This window comes from Mytilus californianus, unplaced genomic scaffold, assembly GCF_021869535.1.
Source record: "Mytilus californianus isolate M0D057914Y unplaced genomic scaffold, xbMytCali1.0.p SCAF_22, whole genome shotgun sequence".
NCBI classification, from domain to species: domain Eukaryota; kingdom Metazoa; phylum Mollusca; class Bivalvia; order Mytilida; family Mytilidae; genus Mytilus; species Mytilus californianus.
In genome coordinates, this window is record NW_026262671.1 from 5,974,201 (window position 1) to 6,000,640 (window position 26,440).

At 33.2% G+C, this 26,440-nt stretch overlaps 1 protein-coding gene across 1 annotated transcript in view; it reads left to right on the forward strand.

The window, feature by feature from the left end:
• Positions 1 to 26,440, forward strand: part of LOC127732186 (NPC intracellular cholesterol transporter 1-like) — a 64,062-nt gene that overhangs the window by 19,087 nt on the left and 18,535 nt on the right. Inside the window, exons 5-13 of the mRNA XM_052241252.1 lie at positions 525 to 757; positions 1,270 to 1,370; positions 2,624 to 2,787; positions 3,436 to 3,573; positions 6,638 to 6,820; positions 8,652 to 8,766; positions 22,872 to 22,999; positions 23,947 to 24,081; positions 25,334 to 25,423. Of these exons, the coding sequence (XP_052097212.1) occupies positions 525 to 757; positions 1,270 to 1,370; positions 2,624 to 2,787; positions 3,436 to 3,573; positions 6,638 to 6,820; positions 8,652 to 8,766; positions 22,872 to 22,999; positions 23,947 to 24,081; positions 25,334 to 25,423 (1,287 nt within the window). The remainder of the gene's footprint in view (positions 1 to 524; positions 758 to 1,269; positions 1,371 to 2,623; positions 2,788 to 3,435; positions 3,574 to 6,637; positions 6,821 to 8,651; positions 8,767 to 22,871; positions 23,000 to 23,946; positions 24,082 to 25,333; positions 25,424 to 26,440) is intronic.

Genomic DNA, 26,440 nt, shown 5'->3' on the forward strand with positions numbered 1-26,440 from the left:
TCAAAAGTAAGGTAAACATTTATGATTTTCATAAATAATAAAATAAATAAAGGCATATATAAAGCTTTTCACTTTATTTTGATCCAATGCCTTGTTTCTGTTTAAGAAAAAAAATTTACATCAGTCAATTTGCTTTGCATCCAGCATCTTTGACCTTTTTAGTAATCAAAACCTTTGAATAGTTGTTGGTTTAGTTATTTGAACAGAAAATAAAACAAACTTGATAGAATGAATTTCAATCCTCCCTCCAAAATTTTTTTTTTAAAAATTGAGAGTTCTAGCTTTACTTGAATCTTGCAGAAAAGGGAAATAACTCTTGAATAATAACAAATTGATTTTTCATTCAAGCTTCTAGATATTGTAATAAAAGCATCTTTTAGATGCCAGAAATGAGAGACAATTTTAACTTTTGGAATAATAACAAATAAGTTTTCATTTAAGCTTCTAGAAATACATACAAGAATCTTTCAGATGCAAAAAATGGGAGATAACTTTTGAAATAATAACAAATAAATTCTCTTTAGCTTCTAGATATGCAGCTTGAGATTGAGGCTTTGACAGCAACATATAACAATAAGACGGTAAAATTAGAAGACATCTGTTTTAAACCACTGGCTCCCGACAATAATAAATGTTCAACACAGAGTGTGTTAGAATACTGGCAGAAAAACCATACCACCCTTGACAAAGTTATAATGGATGAATGGGGATATACTGTAATGGCAGATTTTATAGACCATTTTGAATACTGTGTGAGGTAATTGGCAGTCACCATCAACATGAAAATCTTTCTCACTTTCAATATTGTATATATTTTTATATACCTGCTCTGAAAGAGGGCTTCTGTCGGTACTTCAGTCTGTCCCATACACTTTTACGTCAAATTTTTTTAAAGATTTGGCAACACCATAATATTGAGTTTTATTTTTTAATATCTACTAACCTTTTTCAACTTTTACTTTTTCTTTTAAATTTTTTTAAATGCTTTCTTTTGTTAATTGGGGAAATTTCACAAACATTTTTTTAAACAATTAAACTCCAGCAGCCGGTTGTACGAACGTGTCATTAGTCTAATGAGTCATTAAGTCTTCATTACCCTAATGCATCATAAAGGCTTAATGATGACTTAATGACCCATTAGGCTAATGCCACGTTCGTACAACCGGCTGCAGAAAATTAGAGCAAATTGAAAATGTGTTTTATTTCAATACATTTTAAATGAGGAAAAGAGTTATAAAAAAATTGACAAAGTGTTTTTATGTTTTACAGTGCTCCTGCTTCAACACAAGACACCAAAGGATTGAATATATCTTGTCTGGCAGTAGACTCTGCACCCATTTTCCCCTGGGTAGTGATGGGAGGATATGATGGTAAGTATGGCAGTAGACTCTGCACCCATTTTCCCCTGGGTAGTGATGGGAGGATATGATGGTAAGTGTGGCAATAGACTCCGCACCCAATTTCCCCTGGGTAGTGATGGAAGGATATGATGGTATGTTTTTCAACTTGTTTTTATGCCCCACCTAGGGGCATTATGTTTTTCAGTCTGTGCATCCATCTGTCTGTTCGTCAGTCTGTCCAGCTTCAGGTTAAAGTTTTTGGTCGCTTCAGGTTAAAGTTTTTGGTCAAGGTAGTTTTTGATGAAGTTGAAATCCAATCAACTTGAAACTTAGTACACATGTTCCCTATGATATGATCTTTCTAATTTTAATGCCAAATTAGAGTTTTGACCCCAGATTCACAGTCAACTTAACATAGAAAATGATAGTGCGAGTGGGGCATCCATGTACTATGGACACATTCTTGTTTTTTACTCAAATCACATGGTAAAATTCCTAGTATGCATAACCAGATGAGGGTCTTAAACATAGAGGGAGCCAAAGGGGGGGGGGGGGGGGGTCTGTGCACAGATGAACAGGAAATAAAATTTCATTTCACAATAAATAAAAAATTTAAAAAAATAGCTTACACATTGCTTTTTTTACCATTTTGCAGGAAACACAGTAAATAATGAGCTTCAATCAAGAAAACATGTAAAACACAGGAAAATAACCCTTTACCACCTACCACCTTTACCACCTACCACTTTTACCACCTACCACCTTTACCACCTACCACCTTTACCACCTACCACTTTTACCACCTACCACCTTTACCACCTACCACCTTTACCACCTACCACTTTTACCACCTACCACCTTTACCACCTACCACCTTTACCACCTACCACCTTTACCACCTACCACCTTTACCACCTACCACTTTTACCACCTACCTAAATGATGCCTTTATGGAATTTTCTGTTTTGATTCTACATCCAGAAGTTGACAAGTTTAGCTCTTGGCTATTGATGAGGTCATAAAATATAAATGTGTTACCTGTGGCAGTATTCAGCAAAATTTTTTTGTTACTTTACTTTTTTCCATTCCCCAAGAAGTATGAAAAAAGATCAATACAAATAGTTCTTTCCATTACTAAGCAAACTATGGCTTTGGGAGGGGGTGGGTGTTTCACCGCAGCATGAAACTTTTCTTACATTACTTTAATGTGGTATAAAATAAGGAAACAACACGTCAATTATTTCCTTTTCTTCAATTAAAAATAGTAAATGTTCTATTTTCAGGTACAAATTATAAGAATTCTACAGCTTTTGTCATAACTTTTCTGGTAAATAACCACTTAAAAGATGAAGACAACGAAAAAGCTAAAGCTTGGGAAAAGGTGTTGATAGCATACCTACAAAGTAAACAGGATCATCCCAATATGACTATTTCATTCAGTACAGAGGTAAGGACTTTTCCATTAAGATGTATGGAGGAGAGTTAATAGTGAAGTTTCATTTCTTAATCGGAGTTGTTGGTCTTTATGGCATTTTTAAAATAAACAAAATTACTATAGAAAGTATGTCAATAGTAGAGGGAATTTGGAGGTTCCTTCCTACCAACCCACATCCTTTCTAATGGAATAGCCCAAAAATACCATCCATATTCATTGTTGTCTCATTGATGTTTATGGATTGTATTTTTGGGCTATTCCATTAGAATGGATGTGGGTTGGTAGAAAGGAACCTCCGAAATCCAGAAGCTAATCCAAACAAAACATCTACAATACTACATGGTTTTTCATTTCAAACACTGAAAATTGAAATTAAATAATTAAAAATTTATTTGAGTTATTGCCCCTTAACAATGAATTCTAATTTTCATTTGCACATCATGCTCAATAACACGGCAACTTATTATGTTTTATATTTTTTTCATTTCTTAGTTAAATGAGACTAATAAGAATCTAAGTGATTGTTAAAAGAAATGAAGAAAAAAGTAACATAGAATTAATTAATTGTTTATAAGAAATACTTTGCAGTTGATCATATGAAAGAAGAAATGAAAAAATGTCTTGACAGTGTTTGCTTTATGAAGAATTTTGTCTTTTCAGAGATCTATAGAGGATGAGTTGAACAGGGAAAGTCAGTCTGATGTCTTAACAATTCTTATCAGCTACCTGATTATGTTTGGATATATAACCCTCACCCTCGGGCAATATGGGTCATGTGACAATCCTGCAAGACTATTGGTAATTTTTTATTCTGTCATGTGACAACCCTCCAAGACTATTGGTAATATTTTATTCTGTCATGTGACAACCCTCCAAGACTATTGGTAATATTTTATTCTGTCATGTGACAACGCTCCAAGACTATTGGTAATATTTTATTCTGTCATGTGACAACCCTCCAAGACTATTGGTAATATTTTATTCTGTCATGTGACAAGACTATTGGTAATATTTTATTCTTTCATGTGACAACCCTCCAAGACTATTGGTAATATTTTATTCTGTCATGTGACAATCCTGCACGACTAATGGTAATATTTTATTCTGTTGATTAACGACTTATACCAAACCTATGCAGACCACTTCAAGTCCTTAACAAAAAAGTATAACTCAATGTACATGTATTTGGTATACTTTGTTGAAAGTTTAAAATTTTTTTATGAAAACAAAAAATTAATTATTAATCAAGCTGGTGAAATTTAATTTGCATGAATTAAATAATAGCTATGGTGAAATATCTATCATATAGGTCTTTAATTAAGTCTCCCAAACGAAGTTTGGGAAGACTTATTGTTTTTGCTCAGTTCTTATTCTTCTTCTTCTTCTTCTTCTTCTTCTTCTTCTTCTTCAGTTCTTATTATTCTTCTTCTTCTTCTTCTTCTTCTTCTTCTTCTTCTTCTTCTTCTTCTTCTTCTTCTTCTTCTTCTTCTTCTTCCTCTTCCGCCGCTTTTAAATTTGAACTTGTCCGCACCCGTTCTCCAAAACCGCTTGTCAGATTAACTTAGGGTTTCACAATATGTTAGACTAACATGTCTAGTGGTGCAATCAGGGTTTTGTTTGTGCAATGGGGTTTATAAAGGGGTACTTTGAGGGGCAAAAAGAAAAGAGGGTTTTACTATAAAACCCTATGGGATTTTATTTTTTTAAATTTTCAAATGATTATAAATTGAAAACCGTTTGTGATAGACACAATCTTTTTAATTGAAAATGTTCTAAATGATAAAGCCTATTAAATGAAATACAGGGTTAGTCCCCAGGGGTCACCCCCACCCCTGCCATTTAAGAAAGTTCTAATACCTTGTAAGTGGTCAAGATCCCCACCCCTAAACCATATATATTTTGGTTTGTTATGCTAAGATGGTTTGAATAATATACAGGGTTAGTCCCCAGGGGTCATCCCGACCCCCTGCCATTTGAGAAAGTTCTAATATCTTGTAAATTTTCAAGATCCCCACCCCTAAACCATATATATTCTGGTTTGTCATGATAAAGCACATCAAATGAAATACAGGGTTAGTCCCCAGGGGTCACCCCCACCCCCTGCCATTTAAGAAAGTTCTAATATCTTCTAAGTGGTCAAGATCCCCACCCCTAAACCATATATATTCTGGTTTGTCATGCTAAGATGGTTTGAATGATATACAGGGTTAGTCCCCAGGGGTCATCCTGACCCCCTGCCATTTGAGAAAGTTCTAATATCTTGTAAATGGTCAAGATCCCCACCCCTAAACCATATATATTCTGGTTTGTCATGATAAAGCACATCAAATGTAATACAGGGTTAGTCCCCAGGGGTCACCCCCACCCCCTGCCATTTAAGAAAGTTCTAATATCTTCTAAGTGGTCAAGATCCCTACCCCTAAACCATATATATTCTGGTTTGTCATGCTAAGATGGTTTGAATGATATACAGGGTTAGTCCCCAGGGGTCATCCCGACCCCATGCCATTTGAGAAAGTTCTAATATCTTGTAAGTGGTCAAGATCCCCACCCCTAAACCATATATATTCTGGTTTGTCATGCTAAGATGGTTTGAATGATAAACAAGGCAAGTCCCCAGGGGTCATCCCGACCCCCTGCCATTTGAGAAAGTTCTAATATCTTGTAAATGGTCGAGATCCCCACCCCTAAACCATATATATTCTGGTTTGTCATGATAAAGCACATCAAATGAAATACAGGGTTAGTCCCCAGGGGCACCCCCACCCCTTGCCATTTAAGAAAGTTCTAATATCTTCTAAGTGGTCAAGATCCCCACCCCTAAACCATATATATTCTGGTTTGTCATGCTAAGATGGTTTGAATGATATACAGGGTTAGTCCCCAGGGGTCATCCCGACCCCCTGCCATTTGAGAAAGTTCTAATATCTTGTAAATGGTTGAGATCCCCACCCCTAAACCATATATTCTATTTGTCATGTCTCGAACATTTGAATGACGTTTACGGTCAGTCCCCAGGGGTTCCCTCCACCCCCAATGTTCTAATATCTTGTAAATGGTTGAGATCCTCACCCCTAAACCATATATATTCCTGTTCGTCATGTAATGAACATTTGAATGACGTATAGGGCCAGTCCCCAGGGGTTCCTCCCTACCCCCAATGTTCAAGTATCTTGTAAATGGTCGAGATCCCCACCCCTAAACCATATATATTCTGGTTTGTCATGCCAAGATGGATTTGAATGATATACAAGGTTAGTCCCCAGGCATCACTAATGCATATAACTTTACTGGACCAAACCATTTTTCACTGGACGTTGCCCAATGTCAGGTGACCCTGGGAATTACGAATTATGGGAGCTTCGTTTGGGAGACTTCGTAACAGCATCCTGTTACAATCATTTCTTGTTAAATATGTCATATACTTTATTTTAAAAACTTCTTTCAAGAATATAAAAAATGATACATATTTAAACAAGGAATTATTTGAATCTGGAATAATTTTGAATTCTGGAAAATTGATAAGAAATGTATGATGAAAAATAACCCAACTAAAAAGGGTTAACCATGCATGCATGGTTAAAGTTCATTTTACTTTCACTGACATTTCAGTGTGAAAAACTACCCCCCCACTTTATCCATGCATGCATAAATTGGGTCAGTTTTCCTTATAAATTTCTTATCAATTTTCCAGAATTCAAAATTATTCCAGATTCAAATAATTCCTTGTTTTTACACGATGTATCAATTTAAACTGCAGATGTTACTTTTCACCAATAATAAAAAATGTATAATGTTTGTTATTAGTTCTATAGATTTTCATAATGCCAATTTTCTTCATGGCTAAAATTACTATTTTCAGATTGATTCCAAGATAACATTAGGTTTAGCAGGAGTTACAATTGTACTATTATCAGTAGCTGCCTCCCTTGGGACCTATAGTTACTTTGGAATACCAGCAACACTTATCATCATAGAAGTTGTACCATTCTTAGTCCTGGCTGTCGGTGTGGACAACATCTTTATTTTAGTTCAAACTTATCAGGTACAGTTTTGTAAAGCTTATACCTCTTAAATTATTATGTTTTAAGCTACCTTAATAAGTTGATACACACAGGGAAATTTTACTCAAGTAAATTTGAAGTATTGAGATTCATGTGAATCTCCTCATATGAGCTTATATGCGAAACTCAGGTGAACTGATGAACAGGTGAATATCACATGAATTTTAAGTGAAAATCACATGAATTTTCAAAATAAAGTTATTCAACATCTTAATTTTCAAATTTAATTAAAATCATGAAAAATACCAAATTTTTTTATGGAAAGTTCATGTGAGTTTCACGTATAAAGCTCGTTTCAGCGGATTATACATGAATTTTTCAAGGTGAAGTTCATCTGAAATTCAAGTGAGTAAAGGAGTAAGTTCATGAAGGGTTAAAATTGGCCATAAAATTTGATGTTTTTTTTAATCTGACCAAAATACTACAAATTTCACATAGAAATAGTTGTGATATAACTATTAATACAAAATAACTTCTTTTTGCACATCACATTAAAACTGACGAAGAAATGACCCCTCAAGTATGCATTATGTGTGTTGTAACGTCAGTTTTGGTCAAATTTTCAATAATTCTCAACAGTTTTTACCATAATTTACTTTGACTGCCACCCCTGTTCCAGAAATTTTTTATGTGTAGGGATTCAATATCATTATTGGCAACTTTTTACTACAGAACATTTTGGATCCTAGGTTAGGGCCAAGGGTTTACTGCAGCTTTTAGGTTTGAAAAATGCACAAAATCATCGTTTTTTGACAATATATCCAAAATGTGCTGACTTTGAAGTCTAGAATGTACTCTAATGAAGAGATTTGTTTGACCTTGTAGTAAGGCTTTTGAAATAGACCCATTTAAGAACCAATTTATGGCCATTTTGAAATTTTATGATAAAATTGAAATTTAAGGCCTATTTGGCCTAAATTTAACCTTATCCTTTTGCCTGTGCAGTTTGGAGATATTATGAACATAAGAAATGAGGTAAGGATGCTACCACAGGCTGATGCTGGTGAGCGTTGACAGGGTAGGGCAGGACTGAGGATTGTAGCTATGAAAAATGGAATATATCCATGGTCATTTAATTTGTGGCACACAGATATTCCACAAGGTTTTAATAACCAAATCATGGGTGGATGAAAACAGAGTACCCAGAGATTCGAACCACCGACCTTCTACAGGAAAACTGATAATCCTTAAGTCATTTACCATTGGAGTCAAATGCACATTCCATGATCAGGGTTCTATCTCAGTGTTGACGTGCTAGTGATCAATGTAGCTGAACAACTTAAACTCCTTGGCCACAGAAGCCCTCAAAATCATGATCGCTTCTGTAAAACTTTAAAGAGATGATAATAAACTTTCAATAGCATTGGTAAACAAATTATAATCTAACCTTTGAATTTTTACTACACTTTTAACCATATGTAAATCAAATAATTCATCAAAAAAAATCCATAATACTTTAAATTCAGAAATTAGTTGGTGGTTTTTATTAATGCAAATAATGTGATTGGGTGAGTATTGCAATAATAAGAACTCGCATTCTGATATCTGATACATACATCTGGATGCTGATTTTCATAAAATTGCAAAAATTAAACCTCGCCTTTTTGTCAGGCTTCTTAAAAAATTGCAATAATAAATGCATGCAATAATTTCTGAATTTACAGTTTTTGATATTCACAAAACTTAAATGAAAACTAAAATTTTCAATGTAGTCAAAATTCATGCTCAATACTATAATAATCCTGAAACAACATTTATAATTAATTAAAAATTATCATTCTGTTTTTTTAACATACAGTCTTTATTTAACAGAGAGATACAAGACTGCCAGATGAGAGTTTAGAAGAACAGATCGGTAGAATAGTTGGTAGAGTTGGTCCAAGCATGTTGTTAAGTAGCTCAGCCGAATCCATTGCTTTCTTCTTAGGTAAGGCACAAACATTTCATTTTTTTAATTTTTGTGACTGTTTGGAATACCATGGAAAAACGTAACAAACTTGAACATGGAAATTATTAAATAGTAGAAGACATGTACCATAGTGTAATCATATTTTTGTATTGTTTGTTCTTTAAAAATTGTATACATGTAGACAATATTCATTTGATAATAAAATTTGATTTTCAGATAAGCTTTACTTAGAATTACATATATCTGTACTTAGTTTCTTTTTTGTTGTTAGGGATGAGGAATAAATAAATACCCTACCACGTCTTGTCTGTGTTTTCGTTAGATGTTTTTCTGCTTTGTATCGATCTAATGAGTTAAGCCTTTTTCAACTGATTATTATAGTTTGTTCATATGTTGTGCTGACTTACACCACTGTCCCAGGTTAGGGGGAGGGTTTATATCTTTAACCCCGCCACAGTCTTTATATGCCTGTCTCAAGTCAGGAGCCTGTATGTAGTTCAGTGGTTGTCGTTTGTTCCTGTCTGTCATATTTGTTTTGTTATAAATTAGGCCCTTATTTTTCTCTATTCACGATTTTCTATCTACGGTATGGGTTTTTCTCATGGTTGAAGGCCGTATGGCTGCCTATAATTGCTTACATTCATGTCATGTAAATTCAGGTGGAAGTTGTCTCATTGGCAATTATACCACATCTACTTATTTTAATATATAGACTCGGGGACTAATACTGGTCCAGTGAGATATAGATGACACACAAATTAAATTGTACTGTGTTGTCAGCTCTTATGTACTACATTAGCCAGACTGATGTTGTTTTCTTTTTAAAGCAATATGTCAAAATGTAGATCATGTATTGTAACCTGTTTCTTTCTATTATACCTGGTATTTTAAACAAGTCTTATTTTGCTATATCTAAATACTGCAATTTAGTATTAAGTGGAAATAATTGTGACTTGTGGTAAACCTGTTAACATTTTAAAGTTTACAAATACAACACTCATAAATATAATTTTTTTTTAAAATCAAATCACAAAAAAAAAAATGTTTGCCTATTAATTGAGAATGGGGAATGTGTCAAAGAGCAGAAAACAGCCCAAGGCCGCCAATGGGTTTTCAACACAGCGAACTATGCTTTTAAATATTTTTACAATTATGCCTCACTTTTCCTGGGACCATTTATCTGTCCCTGTTATGAATCCGATTTGAATAATTGAATTAAATGTAAAACAAAAATACATAGCTATATCAAATTTAATAGTTTAATATCTCTAGCTGTGTCATAATTACTTTTTTATGGTGATATTTGCAATTGATGAAGTTGATTTTTAAGACCTTATAATGATCTTTGATCTGTTATCTTATCTCCTGAACTTTTACAACCTTTAATAATCACTAAATCAATAAAATAAATTAAATATTAGCCTTGTCAAGCACCTGTCATAATTGACACTGTCAGTTTTTACATTCCTATTGATATATGAAGATAACGAAGATTGTCAAAAGGTCCTATTCTAACATTCATATACATAAAACTTATATCTTATATCATAATATATATATACATCTACTATTTTTCAGCTCTTAAAAATGAAATCAAATCATTATATTCGAATCGCATTTTGGGATTTAAATTTAAATTGAAATCGGCTGTTAGAATTAAAGAAAAGTTTTTACTGACGATAATCATCTAGGAATATTTTGGGATGGGAGTAGCAGTATGCACACACGGGGGTGGGTGGGGGGGGGGGGGGGGGGGGGGGGGGTTTGGGGTCAAGATACAAATATGGGTACAGACATCAGGCTTGGGTTTAAAAACCAGACCCTTTCATATATTCATTTTTGCAAAAATTCATACCCATACATATGTTTTATAGAAAAATCTTAACCCATTCATATATATTTCCAAGCTTATATCAACTAGTCATACAATCTGTATGTGACATCCTTAGATGTAAACCACACACAGGGTCATTCATGTTATAATTAGATGAAAAGTTCAGTACACATGCAGTTTTTTTACAGACATCTTAACAGAAAATGACCATTTATGACCAATTTGCATATACAGTTCTACCAATTGTTATATAACCTCCGTGAAATTGCTCCTAGTGAAATTTTGACATTCTAAAAAAGCCTATACCAATGGCGTGTCTGTGTATACCTTTATATAAGAAAAGACTCCTACTTGCATGCACATGGGAGTCTTTCCATTCCCCCTTACCCAGTTATTATCCTTAGTTGGCCCCTGAATGTAGGTTTGTTAGAGAAATTCCTCCGATTTAGTATTTTGGATTACAATCAAACCATTGCGGATTGTCTACAGGTCAGATATATAGCCTGTTATCATCTACAACTGCCTGAAATGTTACAGGTACCCTGACTATAGAACACCCAGGTACAGATTTTATGAATGCATTTATGTAGACAATTATACCTGCTATATATCTGAACTGTAACAATAAATCCTATAAATCAATCTAAACCACACAACTATATCACTTCATCAAAGTCAATGAGTTATTTAACACTGCATGACGCTGGTTTTTTAAACTTCTAAACTTTGATTATGTTTGATCTATTATTCATTTTATCAGTTAAAATTTAATAACACGTGTATATGGTATTAAGTAAATATTTAATTTATCAGCTAATGTCAATTGATATTATCTGTTGCCGATCAACAAGATCAAGACTCAGTTGAGTGAGGAACCGAACACTTATGGATCCGGATTAACGCCCTTTAATTGAATGGTTATCAATTAAAATGATTTAAAATTTGTGTGAAAGGTGTATAGCTGTAATTTTAGCATTTCTGTTTTACGAAACATTGATTTTGTTGAGGAAATCTTAAATTGCTATTAAAATTTTTGATTTTTTTATTCTTTTTGCTAATTAAAAAAAATCAGCATACTTCAAGCATTAAAAAGTAATGAAAATAGATGGTATATATATTGTTTGAAGACTAACAGTAGTATGCCTGTAAGGTCCGGAAAAAACAGAACTTATCTAATATTTGGCAAAATGTCAAATGTTCAAGTTTGTAAATGTATATAGTTAACTCTATAATGTTCTGTTAACATTTGACTTGGCAATTTTGTTGATCTTTATAATGAAATATTTTCATCAATTTAATAATATCTTTCGTAATTTTGAATTAGGTGGCCTGTTGCAAGGCAAAATTTCTGCCCCTTATTCAATATACCCTCATGTTCCAGTGGCAGAATTGTGAACCTATAATGTCTATTATTTCAAGTGGAAAAGACGTTTTTCAATTTGATGCATTCACATGTGAGAAATTGAAATAGAAGGATTTGCATTTGGCTTTTGATTATTATAAAGCATTGGTATTTACTAGTTGTGTCAACTCAGTGACCCCCAAGGGTGACAATTAGGGAATAGAAATATTTTCACTTAGGTCTTCTTCCGACCAAAACCCTTGCCAAAGGGGTGTGCGGGATGTACGAAGTATGCAGCCACATCCAATCAGAATGGGGACATTAAATCTGATCGATGCCTTAAGTAGACAGAGTGCCATGTTCCCTGCATGTTTAGAATCAATGCAATAACTCTGAGGAGTCCCCAGGTGGCCTGTTGCAATGCAAAATTTCTGCACTTATCCAGTACACCCTCATTTTCCAGTGGCAATCTAACTTTCCCTGAACTTCATCCTTGACGGCCTCTATAAGAGGACCTACCTATAGTATTTAATGATAATTTGTTCTGATCCCGAACATGCATGAAATATTTGCCACTGGATGTTAAGCAAATGATAATCAATCAATCAATCAATCAATTCGTTGAAGAATTACTAATTGAGTACTCGTTGGTTTTACCAAGCTATAATTGAGTACTACTCAAATATATGTTAGTTTCAATGGACAAATAAAGTAAAATTGAGAATGGAAATGGGGAATATGTCAAAGAGCCAACAACCTGTCACACTAAACTCCAAAACATATAAATGAACTAAAATTAAAAAACATACAAGACTTACAAAGGCCAGAGGCTGCTGACTTGGGACAGGCGCAAAAATGCTGTGGGGTTAAACATGTTTTGTGAGATCTCAACCCTGCCTCTATACCTCTAGTTAATGTAGAAAAAAGAAACACATAGCAATACGCACAGTAAAACTCAGTTTAAAAGAAGTCTGACTCCGATGCCAGAATAGGTAACAAAAGAAACTAAGCAAAATGACAATGATACATAAATGAACAAAGCTCCAAACCTCAATTAAACTGATTGAAAGATTATGTCTTCATGATATGAAAATCAAGTACAATCCCTCCTGTTAGGGGTTTAGTATCATACCATCATTAAATATATGAGAAGAACATAACCTGTATCATGCCAACAACTGGTTTTAGAATAAATGTGTTTATTTCTGATGCAAAGACCCTATGAGTGAATCAATATTAATACCAAAATATGCAATCCTTAATACTTGACAACAGTATCATAACTATATCCTTTCAGAATAAATCTGTTTAAAGGTTTGGTTAGCTTTTGAGGTGAATGCCGACATTTTTGTGCTTTGTAAAGAATATTACCATAAAATATTGGATGGGAAATACCTTAACGTATAAGATGTCTGCATGTTGATAAATATTTACGAATGATGTCCTTGTACCGATGATAAAATTTAGTAAATGTTTTTACTAGTTCGTGATATCGAAAACCCTGGTGGAATAATTTTTCAGTAATACAGAGATTTCTTTCGTTGAAATCAAATACGTTGTTACATACACAAGTACTCAGAATCGAACAAGTTGAGAAATATAAACACCATAAGATGGCGACAAGGGAACGTCCCCATCTAAAAATGGATAATTAACAATAGGAAATAAAAAATCATATCTTTTATCATAAATTTTGGTATTAAGTTTCCCGTTAAAGATAAAGATATCAAGATCCAGGAAAGGGCAGTGTTCATTGTTAGTATTAGCTTTATTTAAAGTCAGTTCGGCAGGATAAATCCTTACATTATGAATAGTCGTAGGAATTGAATAACAATTAAAAGCTCATACGCTACATAAAAACAATAATCTCACCAATATTTAAATTAACTCGCATTCTGGTATCTCAAACATATATCTGTACATAGATTTTCTTGAAATTGCAATAATTAATCTCGTAGTTATATATATATGTGCATTCTTCAAAATTCGCAATGACAAATGCACATAAGTAATTACTATTTAATTTTCTGAGGGGCATTCATACAAAAACAAATGAAATGAAAAGAAGGGGAAGCAGTTTTAACTGAAATTCTAATATGACGTGCTTCTTTCGCTTTGTAAACAACACTGTGATAAAATTCGTGATATTATTCTATACTTAGCGCAGACTCAGAGATGTGCATATTGGTGGCTGTTACTATTTACCTCCCACGTAAATCCACATGTATCGTAACCTATGTGCAAACACTATGTCGATTTGGTTGTGTCCAAATTGAAATTGAAAAAGTAACTACTGAACCATTATTCCTATTATATTGCATAACAAAAATAATTAAGAGCTTAAAAAATGTATACAATCAAAATAAAATAGAATTCCGCCAAATTACATGAATGATCTTGGCACATTAACGTCATGTCATAACATGACATCATACGAATGAAAACTCTAAAGCTGAATGTTTTCAGTTACGTATACGCCCTAAGTTCGGATAATATTGCATTAAAATGGAGTTTTGAGGTAGGTGTTGTTTCATTTTCTATTGCATTAGAATCCGATTTCAGCAAGTCAACATGGCGGCTCACTCCTTAGTCAACTCTGAATTTGACAGTAAATAGTAGCCAACGAAAAATAAATGTTTGGGTTAAGAATTATGTGAATTGAACACATTTTTTCTACTGCTTATTTGAGAAATAATTCATGTAAGACTTAGACTTAGATTTATATGAAATTTGTAGCTTTTATCTTACATGGGGTAAAATAGAACAGCCATACACACGGCAATCTTACGTTCGCTTCAGTTTTTAAATTACCGTATTTGTCCTATTAAAATCGAAATAATTCATGGAAGCCATTATAAGATTTGTTGGACATTTACACATGGCCTGGGCCGTGATATTCGAATTTTATCCTGAGCGTTACACATGGCCTGGGCCTTGATATTCGAATTTTATCCTGAGCGTTACACATGGCCTGGGCCGTGATATTCGAATTTTATCCTGAGCGTTAGCGAGGGATAAAATTAACGAATATCACGGCCCAGGCCATGTGTAAATGTCCAACAAATCTATGGCTTCCATGAATTATTTCTTAAATAAATAAGTCGAGTATCATGTTTGAATTCAATACTCAGTTATACTGAGTGAGACTTAGTATTTGATGGCAATAATACCACATCTCCTTATTTTTTATTTGGTTACATTTTCATGAGCTGAAAAGAATATGCATTTTGGGACCCTTTATAGCTTGTTATTCGGTGTGAGCAAAGGCTCCATGTTGAAAGCCGTACTTTGACCTATAATTGTTAACTTTTTACACATTGTGACTTGGATGGAGGGTTGTCTCATTGGCACTCATACCACATCTTCTTATTTTTATATAAGATTTAAGAAGAATTGCTGGGTGATTTGTGATTTTTTAATATACGGATGTTCACTACTCAGTTTCAAAATAACAAGCTTTTCATAACACTAGTATATATTAATAGGGGATTAACAAGCATTAAAGAGCAAAAAAAAAAATATAGGTCTGTTTGCTTGTTTTTGAGATATTAATCATTGAAATTTGGGCGGGAAAATGTTCTCTCTTAATTTTTATAGCTTTATCATTGACAAGTTTAAGTTGTCAAAAACTGTTAAAAAATAACAAAGATTTTATAAGACTTTTACAGATGGTTTATAATTATACATGTAAAAGATTTATAAAAAGAAAAAATGGGGGTTAGTGGGCAAATTTTTTTAATGCATTCAAATGGATAAATCCAGAGGATTCTGAAAATCTGACAAAAATTCCAAAACATGACAAGCGAATATCCATAAATCAGTGAGAACTTTGAAATATAAAGGAAGAAGAATGGGCCTGGAGTGAATTTGTACAAATGTTTTTGTTATGAATATTTTGGTAAATGCTGTCCAATTTAGGAAACAATCTGTAACATAAATGTTATCAAGAGTAAAAAGAGTAAATATAGGATTGAGTAGTCAAAGAAATGAGTGGAAAGATATAGATGAAAAAACCTCCCCCTTTTATGTTTATGTTCTCTTTAACTTAAGATTGATCTTATAAAAAAAAATATATAGCATATATTTAATGGTAATGTAAATAAGCTTTAAAAAAATGTACATACATGTATTAGAACTCACGTTTGAGTACATAATCTCAGTATTACTTACCTGAGTTCACAAGTATTATTTCCTTATTATCACTATATAGGAACATGACCCATATTTATTACCTTAATTGTTTTTTAATAGGGATGGATATCAGATATGTTTCAGTTCAATAAACACAGTTGCTTTTTAAACATTATAAATGATATTATTGGTATCTGTAATGTATGTTACACTCCAGCTGGTAATGACATTTGATCCGAAAAAAGTTCAATGCGATTGATTGCTCCCCCTTGCTCATTATAATATCTTATCTAATTATGTATGCAAATATAACAAACCGTTAGTGAAAAAAGTTTATCGATATAACAGGTATAAATGAGCATGCACTGATTATCTATAATATACCAGGTCCGGAAGCAGAGTAATTTCCTTATTGGGTAAATGTTAAAGTTTGTGTACGGTAAATCCAGCTCTGCAACATTAGACCGGTTTATCTTTTTTGGTATATTTTGTCTTTTTAGATATGATATAGCTGTAAGTGATTTTTTTCTGTTGTAAACCCATCTTAATGTTGGATAGAAAAGGTCAATAAATAGTATTATTAAAAAGAAGATGTGGTATGATTGCCAATGAGACAACTCTTCACAAACAGACCAAATAACACAGAAATTAACAACTATAGGTCACCGTATGGCCTTCAACAATGAGCAAGTTTAGCCCATACCGCAAAGTCAGCTATAAAAGGCCCCGAAACGAAGAATGCATATTGTAATTATATTAGTAAACATGAGATTTCAGGGGGAGAAGCTGTAAATGCCCAACTTTTGAAGTGATGATGCTATAAAACAGGTTTTTATAACTTCTATAAAAAGCTAAAAGGTACTAAATTTTCACAGAATGAAGAGAACTTTTTTTATTAAAATAATATCAAAATTCATTCAAAATAATAGAATTTTCTTGCTTGATTTTGATGAATAAAGTAAAGTTGTCTTGCCTCACATTCAAACTGTCTTCTGTTGTATTATACTTATCTGCATTTTAAATGAAAGTAGTATTAAGTTTGTACTTGACAAATTCATAATTCATATATCAAGATTTCCTTATCATTTGAAGTGGCCACTTGACTATAAATAACTGGTACGTTTTCATTACACACAGAATTTTTGTGAAGTGTACTTCAATTGTGCAATAAAAACTCTTCATTGATGGGCCATATAAAATACTTTATTTTGCAACTTAAAGACCCCATTTTTTGTCATTATTGTAATTATTAAAAAAAACAGTTATTTTGAAGACCTTCAAGTGCCCTGAAAGTATATATATTTAAAGGCTGACATATATATAAAAATAAGGAGATGTGGTATGTGACACTGCCAATGAGACAACTATATATCCACCAAAGTTCAAATGAAGTTAACGTAATATAAGCAATTATAGCCAACCGTAACGCCTATTGTAAGATTTTTTTCTTTTTTGCATATAACTAATTATCATATTTTATCTCAATACAGCAGAGAACCTGTTGTTTACTTAAGAGTTTTATTATACCACAAGCAACAAAGTTGCATAGGAAATATTGTTTTTGACCCCTCCATCTGTTCGTCAGTCCGTCACTCTGACAGTCCATCCGTCCGTCTTTATTTTGTCATCGCAATTATTAACTCTGAAACTTTGTGGAAAATAAGGACAGATTATGATTCATTTTTTATTTCTAGGAGTTATGCCCATTTGAACTTAGAATTTTTGCCTAATAATAACGTGTGACTTAAGTATGATTAAGCAGTTAATTACTTTTTAATTTTCTGAGGGGCATTCACATGAAAACTCATTTAATAAAAAGAAGGGAACACAGTCCTAACAGAAAACCGAGTCGAGTATAATTTTCGAAATTCAATACTCAGTGTTCTACTGAATGATACTTAATTACTCGAGTACTTGTTGACATCACTACTGGAACAATGCCCCGTAGATTGGCCGTGAAAATGTCCGTAAAAATGCTGGTGATTTTTACAGTATTTGTCACGGTTAATTTACGGTGGGCCGTGAAACTTATCCGTGACAATGCCGTGGAATGACTGTCGTGAAAATTTTGTGAAAAGGCCGTGAAGAGGTGCCACCTGAAAACTTGGGTGAAAAGACCGTAGAAACCCTGTGAAAAAAAAAAATGAACACCGTGAAAAAGTCGTGATAATGCATTATGTGCCCATTGTGAAAAGACCGTGAAATGTAGATATAGTACAGTATATGCCTTTATTTGTCGTGAAAAGGCAGTGAAAAGGTGCCAACTGAAAACTTGGGTAAAGAGACCGTAGAAACCCTGTGAAAAACAAAAATGTACACCGTGAAAAAGTCGTGATAAATTATGTGCCCATTGTGAAAAGACCGTGAAATGTACATGTACTACTGTGATAAACAGCCATTCACTGATTGTGAAAACTCCTGTAAAATGATAAATGTATTTTTCAGACCATAATTTAACAAAACATTTAAATGCTGTTTCAATCAAGTGAAGTGAAATGCCTGAAAACCTAGTGTAAACATCTACAGACAACTTATTTAAGTACAATGCAAGTGAGACTATGAAAAACCATATTAAAATGCTGTATTTTTTTTTAGTAATAATTGTGACAAAGAATAAAAATATTAATTTTAATAGAACTGTAGTAATTATGTAAAGAAAACATAAAAGCACACAAATGTGAATGTGATTAAGTAGCTAAAGTCAGCTGTAACATGTATTGTAGAAATTTTGTACATCTCTTGGGTCTGATTTTACCACTTCAGCAATATTTGTCTAATGTAATCCTTCACTTCACTGCCCTTTTGAATAACTATTCCAGAAAAACATTTATAGAAGTTTCTGTTAATTCCCAGGAAATACTTTTAACTGAAAAGCTCTTCTTTCCAACTGGATTCCTGAACTATTTTATATAAAGACTGCTATATCCTTTTCCTCTTCATTCCTAGAATAAATAAAGAAACATTACATATATTATACATGTATATAAAAAAAAACTATTTATATATTCAAATTAATTTTTGGCATTTATGTACATATACATAAAACAGCTACAATATTATTCCATGCAATACAGGACTTCACGGTTAATGACCCCATATTGAATAGGGGGCAGATTTTCATACTGGAGGTGAAAATGGTATGAAAAATACTAAAAAACATCATTGAAACAGAACAGCCACTTGGAAACATGCATAGGTTTTCCCATATTTTCATACCATTTTCCAGAAAATCTGCCCCCTATCCAATATATATGGCATCATTAGTTAACGAAGTTCTGTATTGTCAACTTATATTATTATTTTTAGATTTTTTTAAAGACTAAAGACACTTTTAAGACAGACTATCAAATTTAAATGTTTCTTTGAAGTAATAATATGTATGGCTAAAGCCAAACTTGTCTAGACTAAGTTGCCGTAATGAGTCACAGCTATTTATTTTACAGGGGGCCAGGGGCGTAGCAACTTTTACTGCAGGCACATTCGCCATACCAATTATTTTTTAAACACCTCATTGCCATACCAATTATTCTTATGATATGGCACAAACCCTTCTAGAAAGGACATTTTGCCGTACAAATTTTAAATACTTTCTCTGCTACGCCTCTGATTAATCCCTTTTGAACTCTGTGTCCCGACAGCCAATTTAAGTCAGAAAATACTTAAATAGCTCCCGACACATTCAAAGGGGGTTACGCCTCTGATTATCAGAGTGAACTCCATTTCAGAGATACTTATTGCTATTATAATCATTTCCAATTATCCATGTCTATGTCTACGTAGTGTACTGTACATAAATGTCATTTTTTTTGTGTGGCCAGTGACAGTGTAGGGAAAAAGGACCCCCCCCCCCTTTTTTTCCCCAAATACATAAACAAAACAAAACCGTAATCGTATTTAAAGGATCCGGTAAGTCTTAGAAAACATTAACCGAAATGATTAAAGGAATCAAGTGCAACAGACTCAAATATAAGTGAATATATCACATGCATGTTTGCGCGGTTTCTGCAAATTCAGTGAAAATCAGTTCAATGGAAATGCTCACAAACGTCATCAACATTTTGGTGATATGATGCATAAAAGAATAAAATATTAATAACTTAACTTACCTCAAACTTGCTGTCACTCGTCTTGCATCTATAATGTAAATATTAATCGACCTTTGGCGTCTTTCAAATTTCCAAATGCAACCTTGCGGAAATGTTACAATTACTCTAAAAAGAAACACGAATCCGGATACGGTCTGATATTCCGGGAAGTTCTCGTTTTTACATGTTTCGGTTCCAATTAAAATTAATGTTTACATTGTTTATAATAATGTACAGACGAGAAGCAAAATACTTTTCTTTAAATACAAAATATTTATTGGCACAAAGTCATTAATTATAACAATGAAAATGGTTCCATTTAAAAGTCAGTCCTGTACAGTAGTATTGCATATAATAATATTTAAACAGACATATATTTATAATGAAAAGTTTATAGGATATTAGGAAAAATGTGATTGGAAATAATTAGACCATATTACAATAATCATATGGGATGTTTTAAATCTGAATTAGGATAAGAAAAAATTGACATGAAAAAATATCACGGCCTTTTCACTGGTTTCAACAACCAGTGAAAAGGCCGTGATATTTTTTATTAAGCATGAAAGGTCAAATTATCACGGCCTTTTCACGGGATATTGAAATTTCACGGTCTTTTTCTAACATCAAATATTTTTCACGGCCTTTAGAAATATTTTTTTTACAAAAGTCACGGGGTTTTCACGGCCCTGTGATATTTCACAGACATTTCACGGCCTTTTCATGGGCTGTTGTTACAGTAGTGCATCCCTACTATTTATACCTTAAATTGGCCAAAAAGTTGACAAAATCTTCTTGATTTCAACCACATTTCTGTCGAAGTTGCAAGTATATTAAAATAAATAGATACCCATACAGTCATTTATCAGTTAATGTCAATAGGAAACCCCTGTCAAATTTATCATGAGTGAATGTGATTCAAATATGCATTTGGTTACATTTTCATGAGCTGAAAAGAATTTGCAGATTGAAGATTTAAGCAGAATTGCTGGGTGATTTTTTTTTAAATATAAATATGTAAGAACTATATGTGTAATTGTAATTTGGAATAAGGAATAAAGAAAAACCCTTCTCAGGCTCATAACACAATTTTTTAAAGACTGTTTCAGAAAAAAACTTATTACATGTATCAAATTTGGACTGTAATCTGGAAAAAAGAGAGTAAGAAGAGGTTTATGAAGCCATCAGAGAATTCAAAGAAAGAATAAAAACAAGGATATGGATGTAACCCCCCCCCCCTTTTTCCTATCTCCCTACTAATGATTTACTACATCATTTATAAAAATTTTATACATTTTTAATGGTAATGTAAATTCAATGAACACAGTTGCCGTTTAAGGTGGTACCTAACACTACAGGGAGATAACTCTGTAAAAATCAGCTAAACGTTTTAATTATGTTGTATTGTTAAGGAAATATTAAGCTTCTCAATGATCAAAATTAGTGTTTGTCAAATTGCTATATAACCAAAGAAATTTTTCTGATAAAGTGGTTGGTTCAAATTTTTTGAAATTTTTATATTTTTGTCAAAGGGACAAAGTAAACATTTTGTCAAAATTTTATGAAAATTAAACGAGCCAAATTAATATTAGTCAAGGTGTTGGGTACCACCTTAAACATAATAAATGGTATTAAATATCCTCTTTGTAATGTTACACTCTGGTATAACATCTGATCCAAAAAAATTGATTTGATTGTTTAGATTGTCTCCCCTATCTAATTATGTATGCAAATATAAGAAACCGTAGTGAAGAAAGACTTTATCGATATAACAGGTATAAAATGAGCATAATCTGATATACCATATGTCTGGTCTGGAAGCAGAGCTTGTAGTTCTATATTGGTTAGCAGCTCTGCAGCATTAGACTGGATTTTTCTTTTTTTTATATTTTGTATTTTTAATATGATATTAAAGTGTAAGTGCTCTTTATTTTGTTTTAAACCCGTCTTAAAGTCATTGGATAGAAAAGTTCAATAAATCCTACCAGTATTAAGTATATTGTCTGAATTCAGACTCAAAGAATGAGCTGATGTGGTTCATAAGTGTTTCTCATTTCTCGTTTTTATATAGACTAGACTTGGTTTTCCTGTTTGAATGGTTTTACACTAGTCATTTTTGGGGCCCTTTATAGCTTGCTGTTGGGTGTGAGCTAAGGCTCAGTGTTGAAGGCCGTACTTTGACCTATAATGGTTTACTTTTTACAAATTGTGACTTGGATGGAGAGTTGTCTCATTGGCACTCGTACCACATCTTCTTATTTCTATTGCTTGTCTTTGAATAATTTCATAAATCTAGATTTCCTCATCATTTGGAGTGGGGCCACTTGACTACTGGTACTTCATCATTACACAATGAATTAAATTTTGATGAAGTGTATTTTTTTAACACTTGATTGGACCATATGAAATGTCTTAATTTTGACTAGGAAGAACCCCATAATGGCCATTGTAGTTTTAAAAAGCAGTTGCATTAAAGACCTTGATAGACATGTCTGAGTTTTTTTCCATATAGATCTGGTACTTTGACAGACTTCTGCCAGAAGAGTTTTCTCCCTTTACATATTAATCTTTCTTATGTACACAACAGGTGCCCTTTCTGACATGTCTGCAGTAAGAGTTTTATCCCTTTGCATATAAATCTTTCATCTTTTCTTAGTAGGTGCCCTGACAGACATACCTACAGTAGGAGTTTTCTGTCTTTACATATAAATCTTTCATCTTTTCTTAACAGGTGCTCTAACAGACATGCCAGCAGTTAGAGTTTTCTCCCTTTATGCGGCTCTGGCGGTTTTGTTTGACTTCCTGCTTCAGATAACAGTATTTATTGGACTAATGACACTGGATGCCAAACGACAGGAGGTAAGTGTTACGGGTCTTGCGATAATTAGTGTATGAAATTTATTACATGAATCAAAAGAATGATAAAGGACTTTCCATTTTGAATTTTCCTTGGAGTTTGGTTTTTTTGTTATTTTACTTTTGACTGATTTTAATTGACTAGGATTGCCAGTTTTCCTGGCAATGGTCTTGGTTCTCTCAGGGTCTCTTGCTTTATCCACCAATAAAAACTGACTGCCATGATGTAACCAAGTATTCTGAAAGTGGCATTAAAAACCAACAATCAATCAATAAAAAAAAAAAGTACAAACATGTATTATTATAAGAGTTTCCAAAAAGTTTTCGAAGGTCCCTCTATGGACTTAACATTTCGTGATTAAAAGGCTAGTGCATACAATACCATTGAATAATGACTAAACCTTTTGAATTCAATATATTCTTAAAATCTTAGGGTTAAAGTTAGAGAGCAGGAGAGAGATTCCCAGGCAGGAGTAAATGACAAAATCCACATGATTAGTTGGTCTATGTGATTATCTCCTCTTTATTTTACAGGATTCCAGATATGATGTAATTTGCTGTGCTAAACTTTCCCGTAGTAAACTGGAGAAACAGGAAGGATGGCTGTTTTATGTGATTATCTCCGCTTTATTTTACAGGATACCTGATATGATGTAATTTGCTGTGCTAAACTTTCCCATAGTAAACTGGAGAAACAGGAAGGATGGCTGTTTTATGTGATTATCTCCCCTTTATTTTACAGGATTCCAGATATGATGTAATTTGCTGTGCTAAACTTTCCCGTAGTAAACTGGAGAAACAGGAAGGATGACTATTTTATGTGATTATCTCCGCTTTATTTGACAGGATACCTGATATGATGTAATTTGCTGTGCTAAACTTTCCTGTAGTAAACTGGAGAAACAGGAAGGATGGCTATTTTATGTGATTATCTCCCCTTTATTTTACAGGATTCAAGATATGACGTAATTTGCTGTGCTAAGCTTTCCCGTAGTAAACTGGAGAAACAGGAAGGATGGCTATTTTATTTGACCAAGAATTTTTATGCTCCATTCGTTTTGCATATTTTTGTTCGACCATTTATTGTAAGTAAATAATTATTTCAAATATTAATTAGAATCACATCCATCAAATAAAAGTCACATGTGACAGAAATTGTCATGAGGGTGTGAATGGGGATTCACAGAATGGAGAATAATGGGTAAAAAATATAAAGAATAGAGAAAAATGGACCAAAAAAATAAAGAACAGAGAATAATGGGCAAAAGTATAAAGAACAGAAAAAAATGGCTTAAAAAATTAAAGAATACAGAAACAAAGGACCCCCATCCACACCCTCTGTTATATCTGATTGAAGAATATAACTTTTTCTTGAATTACAAGTGAAAATTAAAAGAAATGAAGAAAATAATAATGTTGGCTCATGGTTTTAGTTATAGTTTTAAGGAAATGAGACAGCAACCCAAAAATGTAAATCGCCAAAAGACATCTTAAGGGGAACATACAGACTTCAATGATAAGTCAGGAGCCTCTGGCCTTTGTTAGTCTTGTATGTTTTTTAATTTTAGTTCATTTATATGTTTTGGAGTTTAGTGTGACGTCCATTTTCATTGAAGTAGTACACGTTTGTTTAGGGGCCAGCTAAAGCCTGCTTCTGGGTGCAGGATTTTCTCACTGTGTTGAAGACCCAATTTGGTGGCCTTCGGCTGTTTTCTGCTCTTCGGTCGAGTTGTTGTCTCCTTGACACATTCCCCATTTCCATTCTCAGTTTTATTCAATGATGGCTGTTTAAATTAGAACATTTTAAAATCTCAAACAGCCAACTAATGTCTAGATATTTCAAGAAATAATATGCAGCGATTGGAAAGTAAAAATGATATTAGAAATGTGATGAATGAATTAGTACTTAAAATATAATCCTATTGAGAGTATTGATATTGACTCTTTTATTGTCCCCCGCACAACTATTTTTAAAAGAGTAATGCCCTTAGAAATATAAATCATATGGAAATTTGTATTGTAAGTGCTCTCACATGTACAATTTTTGCTAAATAATAAAATTTATCAAATTGGTATCAAAGGTATATAACAGCAATGTCTCGGAAAATTTCGGAAATCAGTGCGGATCAAATAGTTTTAATGAGTTTCCCTTGGAAATATTAAATATATCGGAAATTGTTCTCAAGTCCTCAACTCTCTAGTTAAATAATTTAAAAAGTTTTTTTTGAGTTATTGCCTTTGGACAGAACAGATAAAATATGTGCAACGTGGGGGACATTGGAACTCTGTTCTTTTATTACTCTAAAAATAAAAAGGGTTGCTGTATTTTCTTTTCAGGTTGTAGTTTTCACCCTGTACTTCTTTGGCAGTGTAGCTGTTCTACATAAAATTGGTGTTGGTCTTGACCAGAAGCTCTCTATGCCTGATGTAAGTTTATAGATAATGATGACCTCTAAAATATAACATTATCTACAATTTTCCCACAGCCTCATTTTCACATGTTCTGTACAAGAGAAAGGCGAAAGATACCAAAGGGACATTCAAACTCATATGTCTAAAATAAACTGCCAACACCATGGCAAAAAAAAGAAAACAGACAAACAACAGTACATAAAACACATCATAGAAAACTGAAGACTGAGCAACACGAACCCCACCAAAAACTGGGGGTGATCACAGGTGCTCCGGTAGGGTAAGCAGATCCTGCTCCACATGTGGCAACCGTCGTGTTGCTCATGTTAGTACAAACCTAGTGATAAGTCTCATTCGGTAGGTCACAATCAAGGAAAATTAAGGGAACAGGATTGTAGTTAAGACAATTGGAACATATCCGTTGTCTTCTGTGAAATGGATATTCCATAACGATCAACCAACTTGTGATGGCATCCGTACAATTTACAAAGGGATGATTTCAACTTCATCACTTGGAACTCTTGGTTTAATAGCTTCCTTGTGAGCAGCAAACCTATATCATGAAAGGAAATACATTAGCCCTGGATTATTGTATCAACAGGGAGTTATATACTCAGATTGCGGGCACTGCTGGAGTGTTGCTACATAGAAATGGAAAGTTCACAAATTGGGAAGCTGAAATCATCTTTTTTGTCGTAAAGTTTTGTTTTCAATCGACCCTTTTTATCAATTTCTAGATATAAGTCAAGATATGAGGCAGACTAAACCGTATCTGTTGTATCCTTTATCTCAAGTTCGATGGGATAGATTCGTTCAACATAGTCACCAAATTTTTAATTATTTAGTGAGAGAACATCATCTATATAGCGGAAAGTGAAGTTAAAGGATACTGCTAACTTCTTTTCTTTCTTCCAAAGAAGTTCCTGTACAAATCTACACAGCTTGTGATGGCTTTAATTAGCATGCCTTGGAGATTCTCAGTTTTAGGTTGTCTTGAATTTCATTTTTCTCTATTGATAAAACTGACTAGAT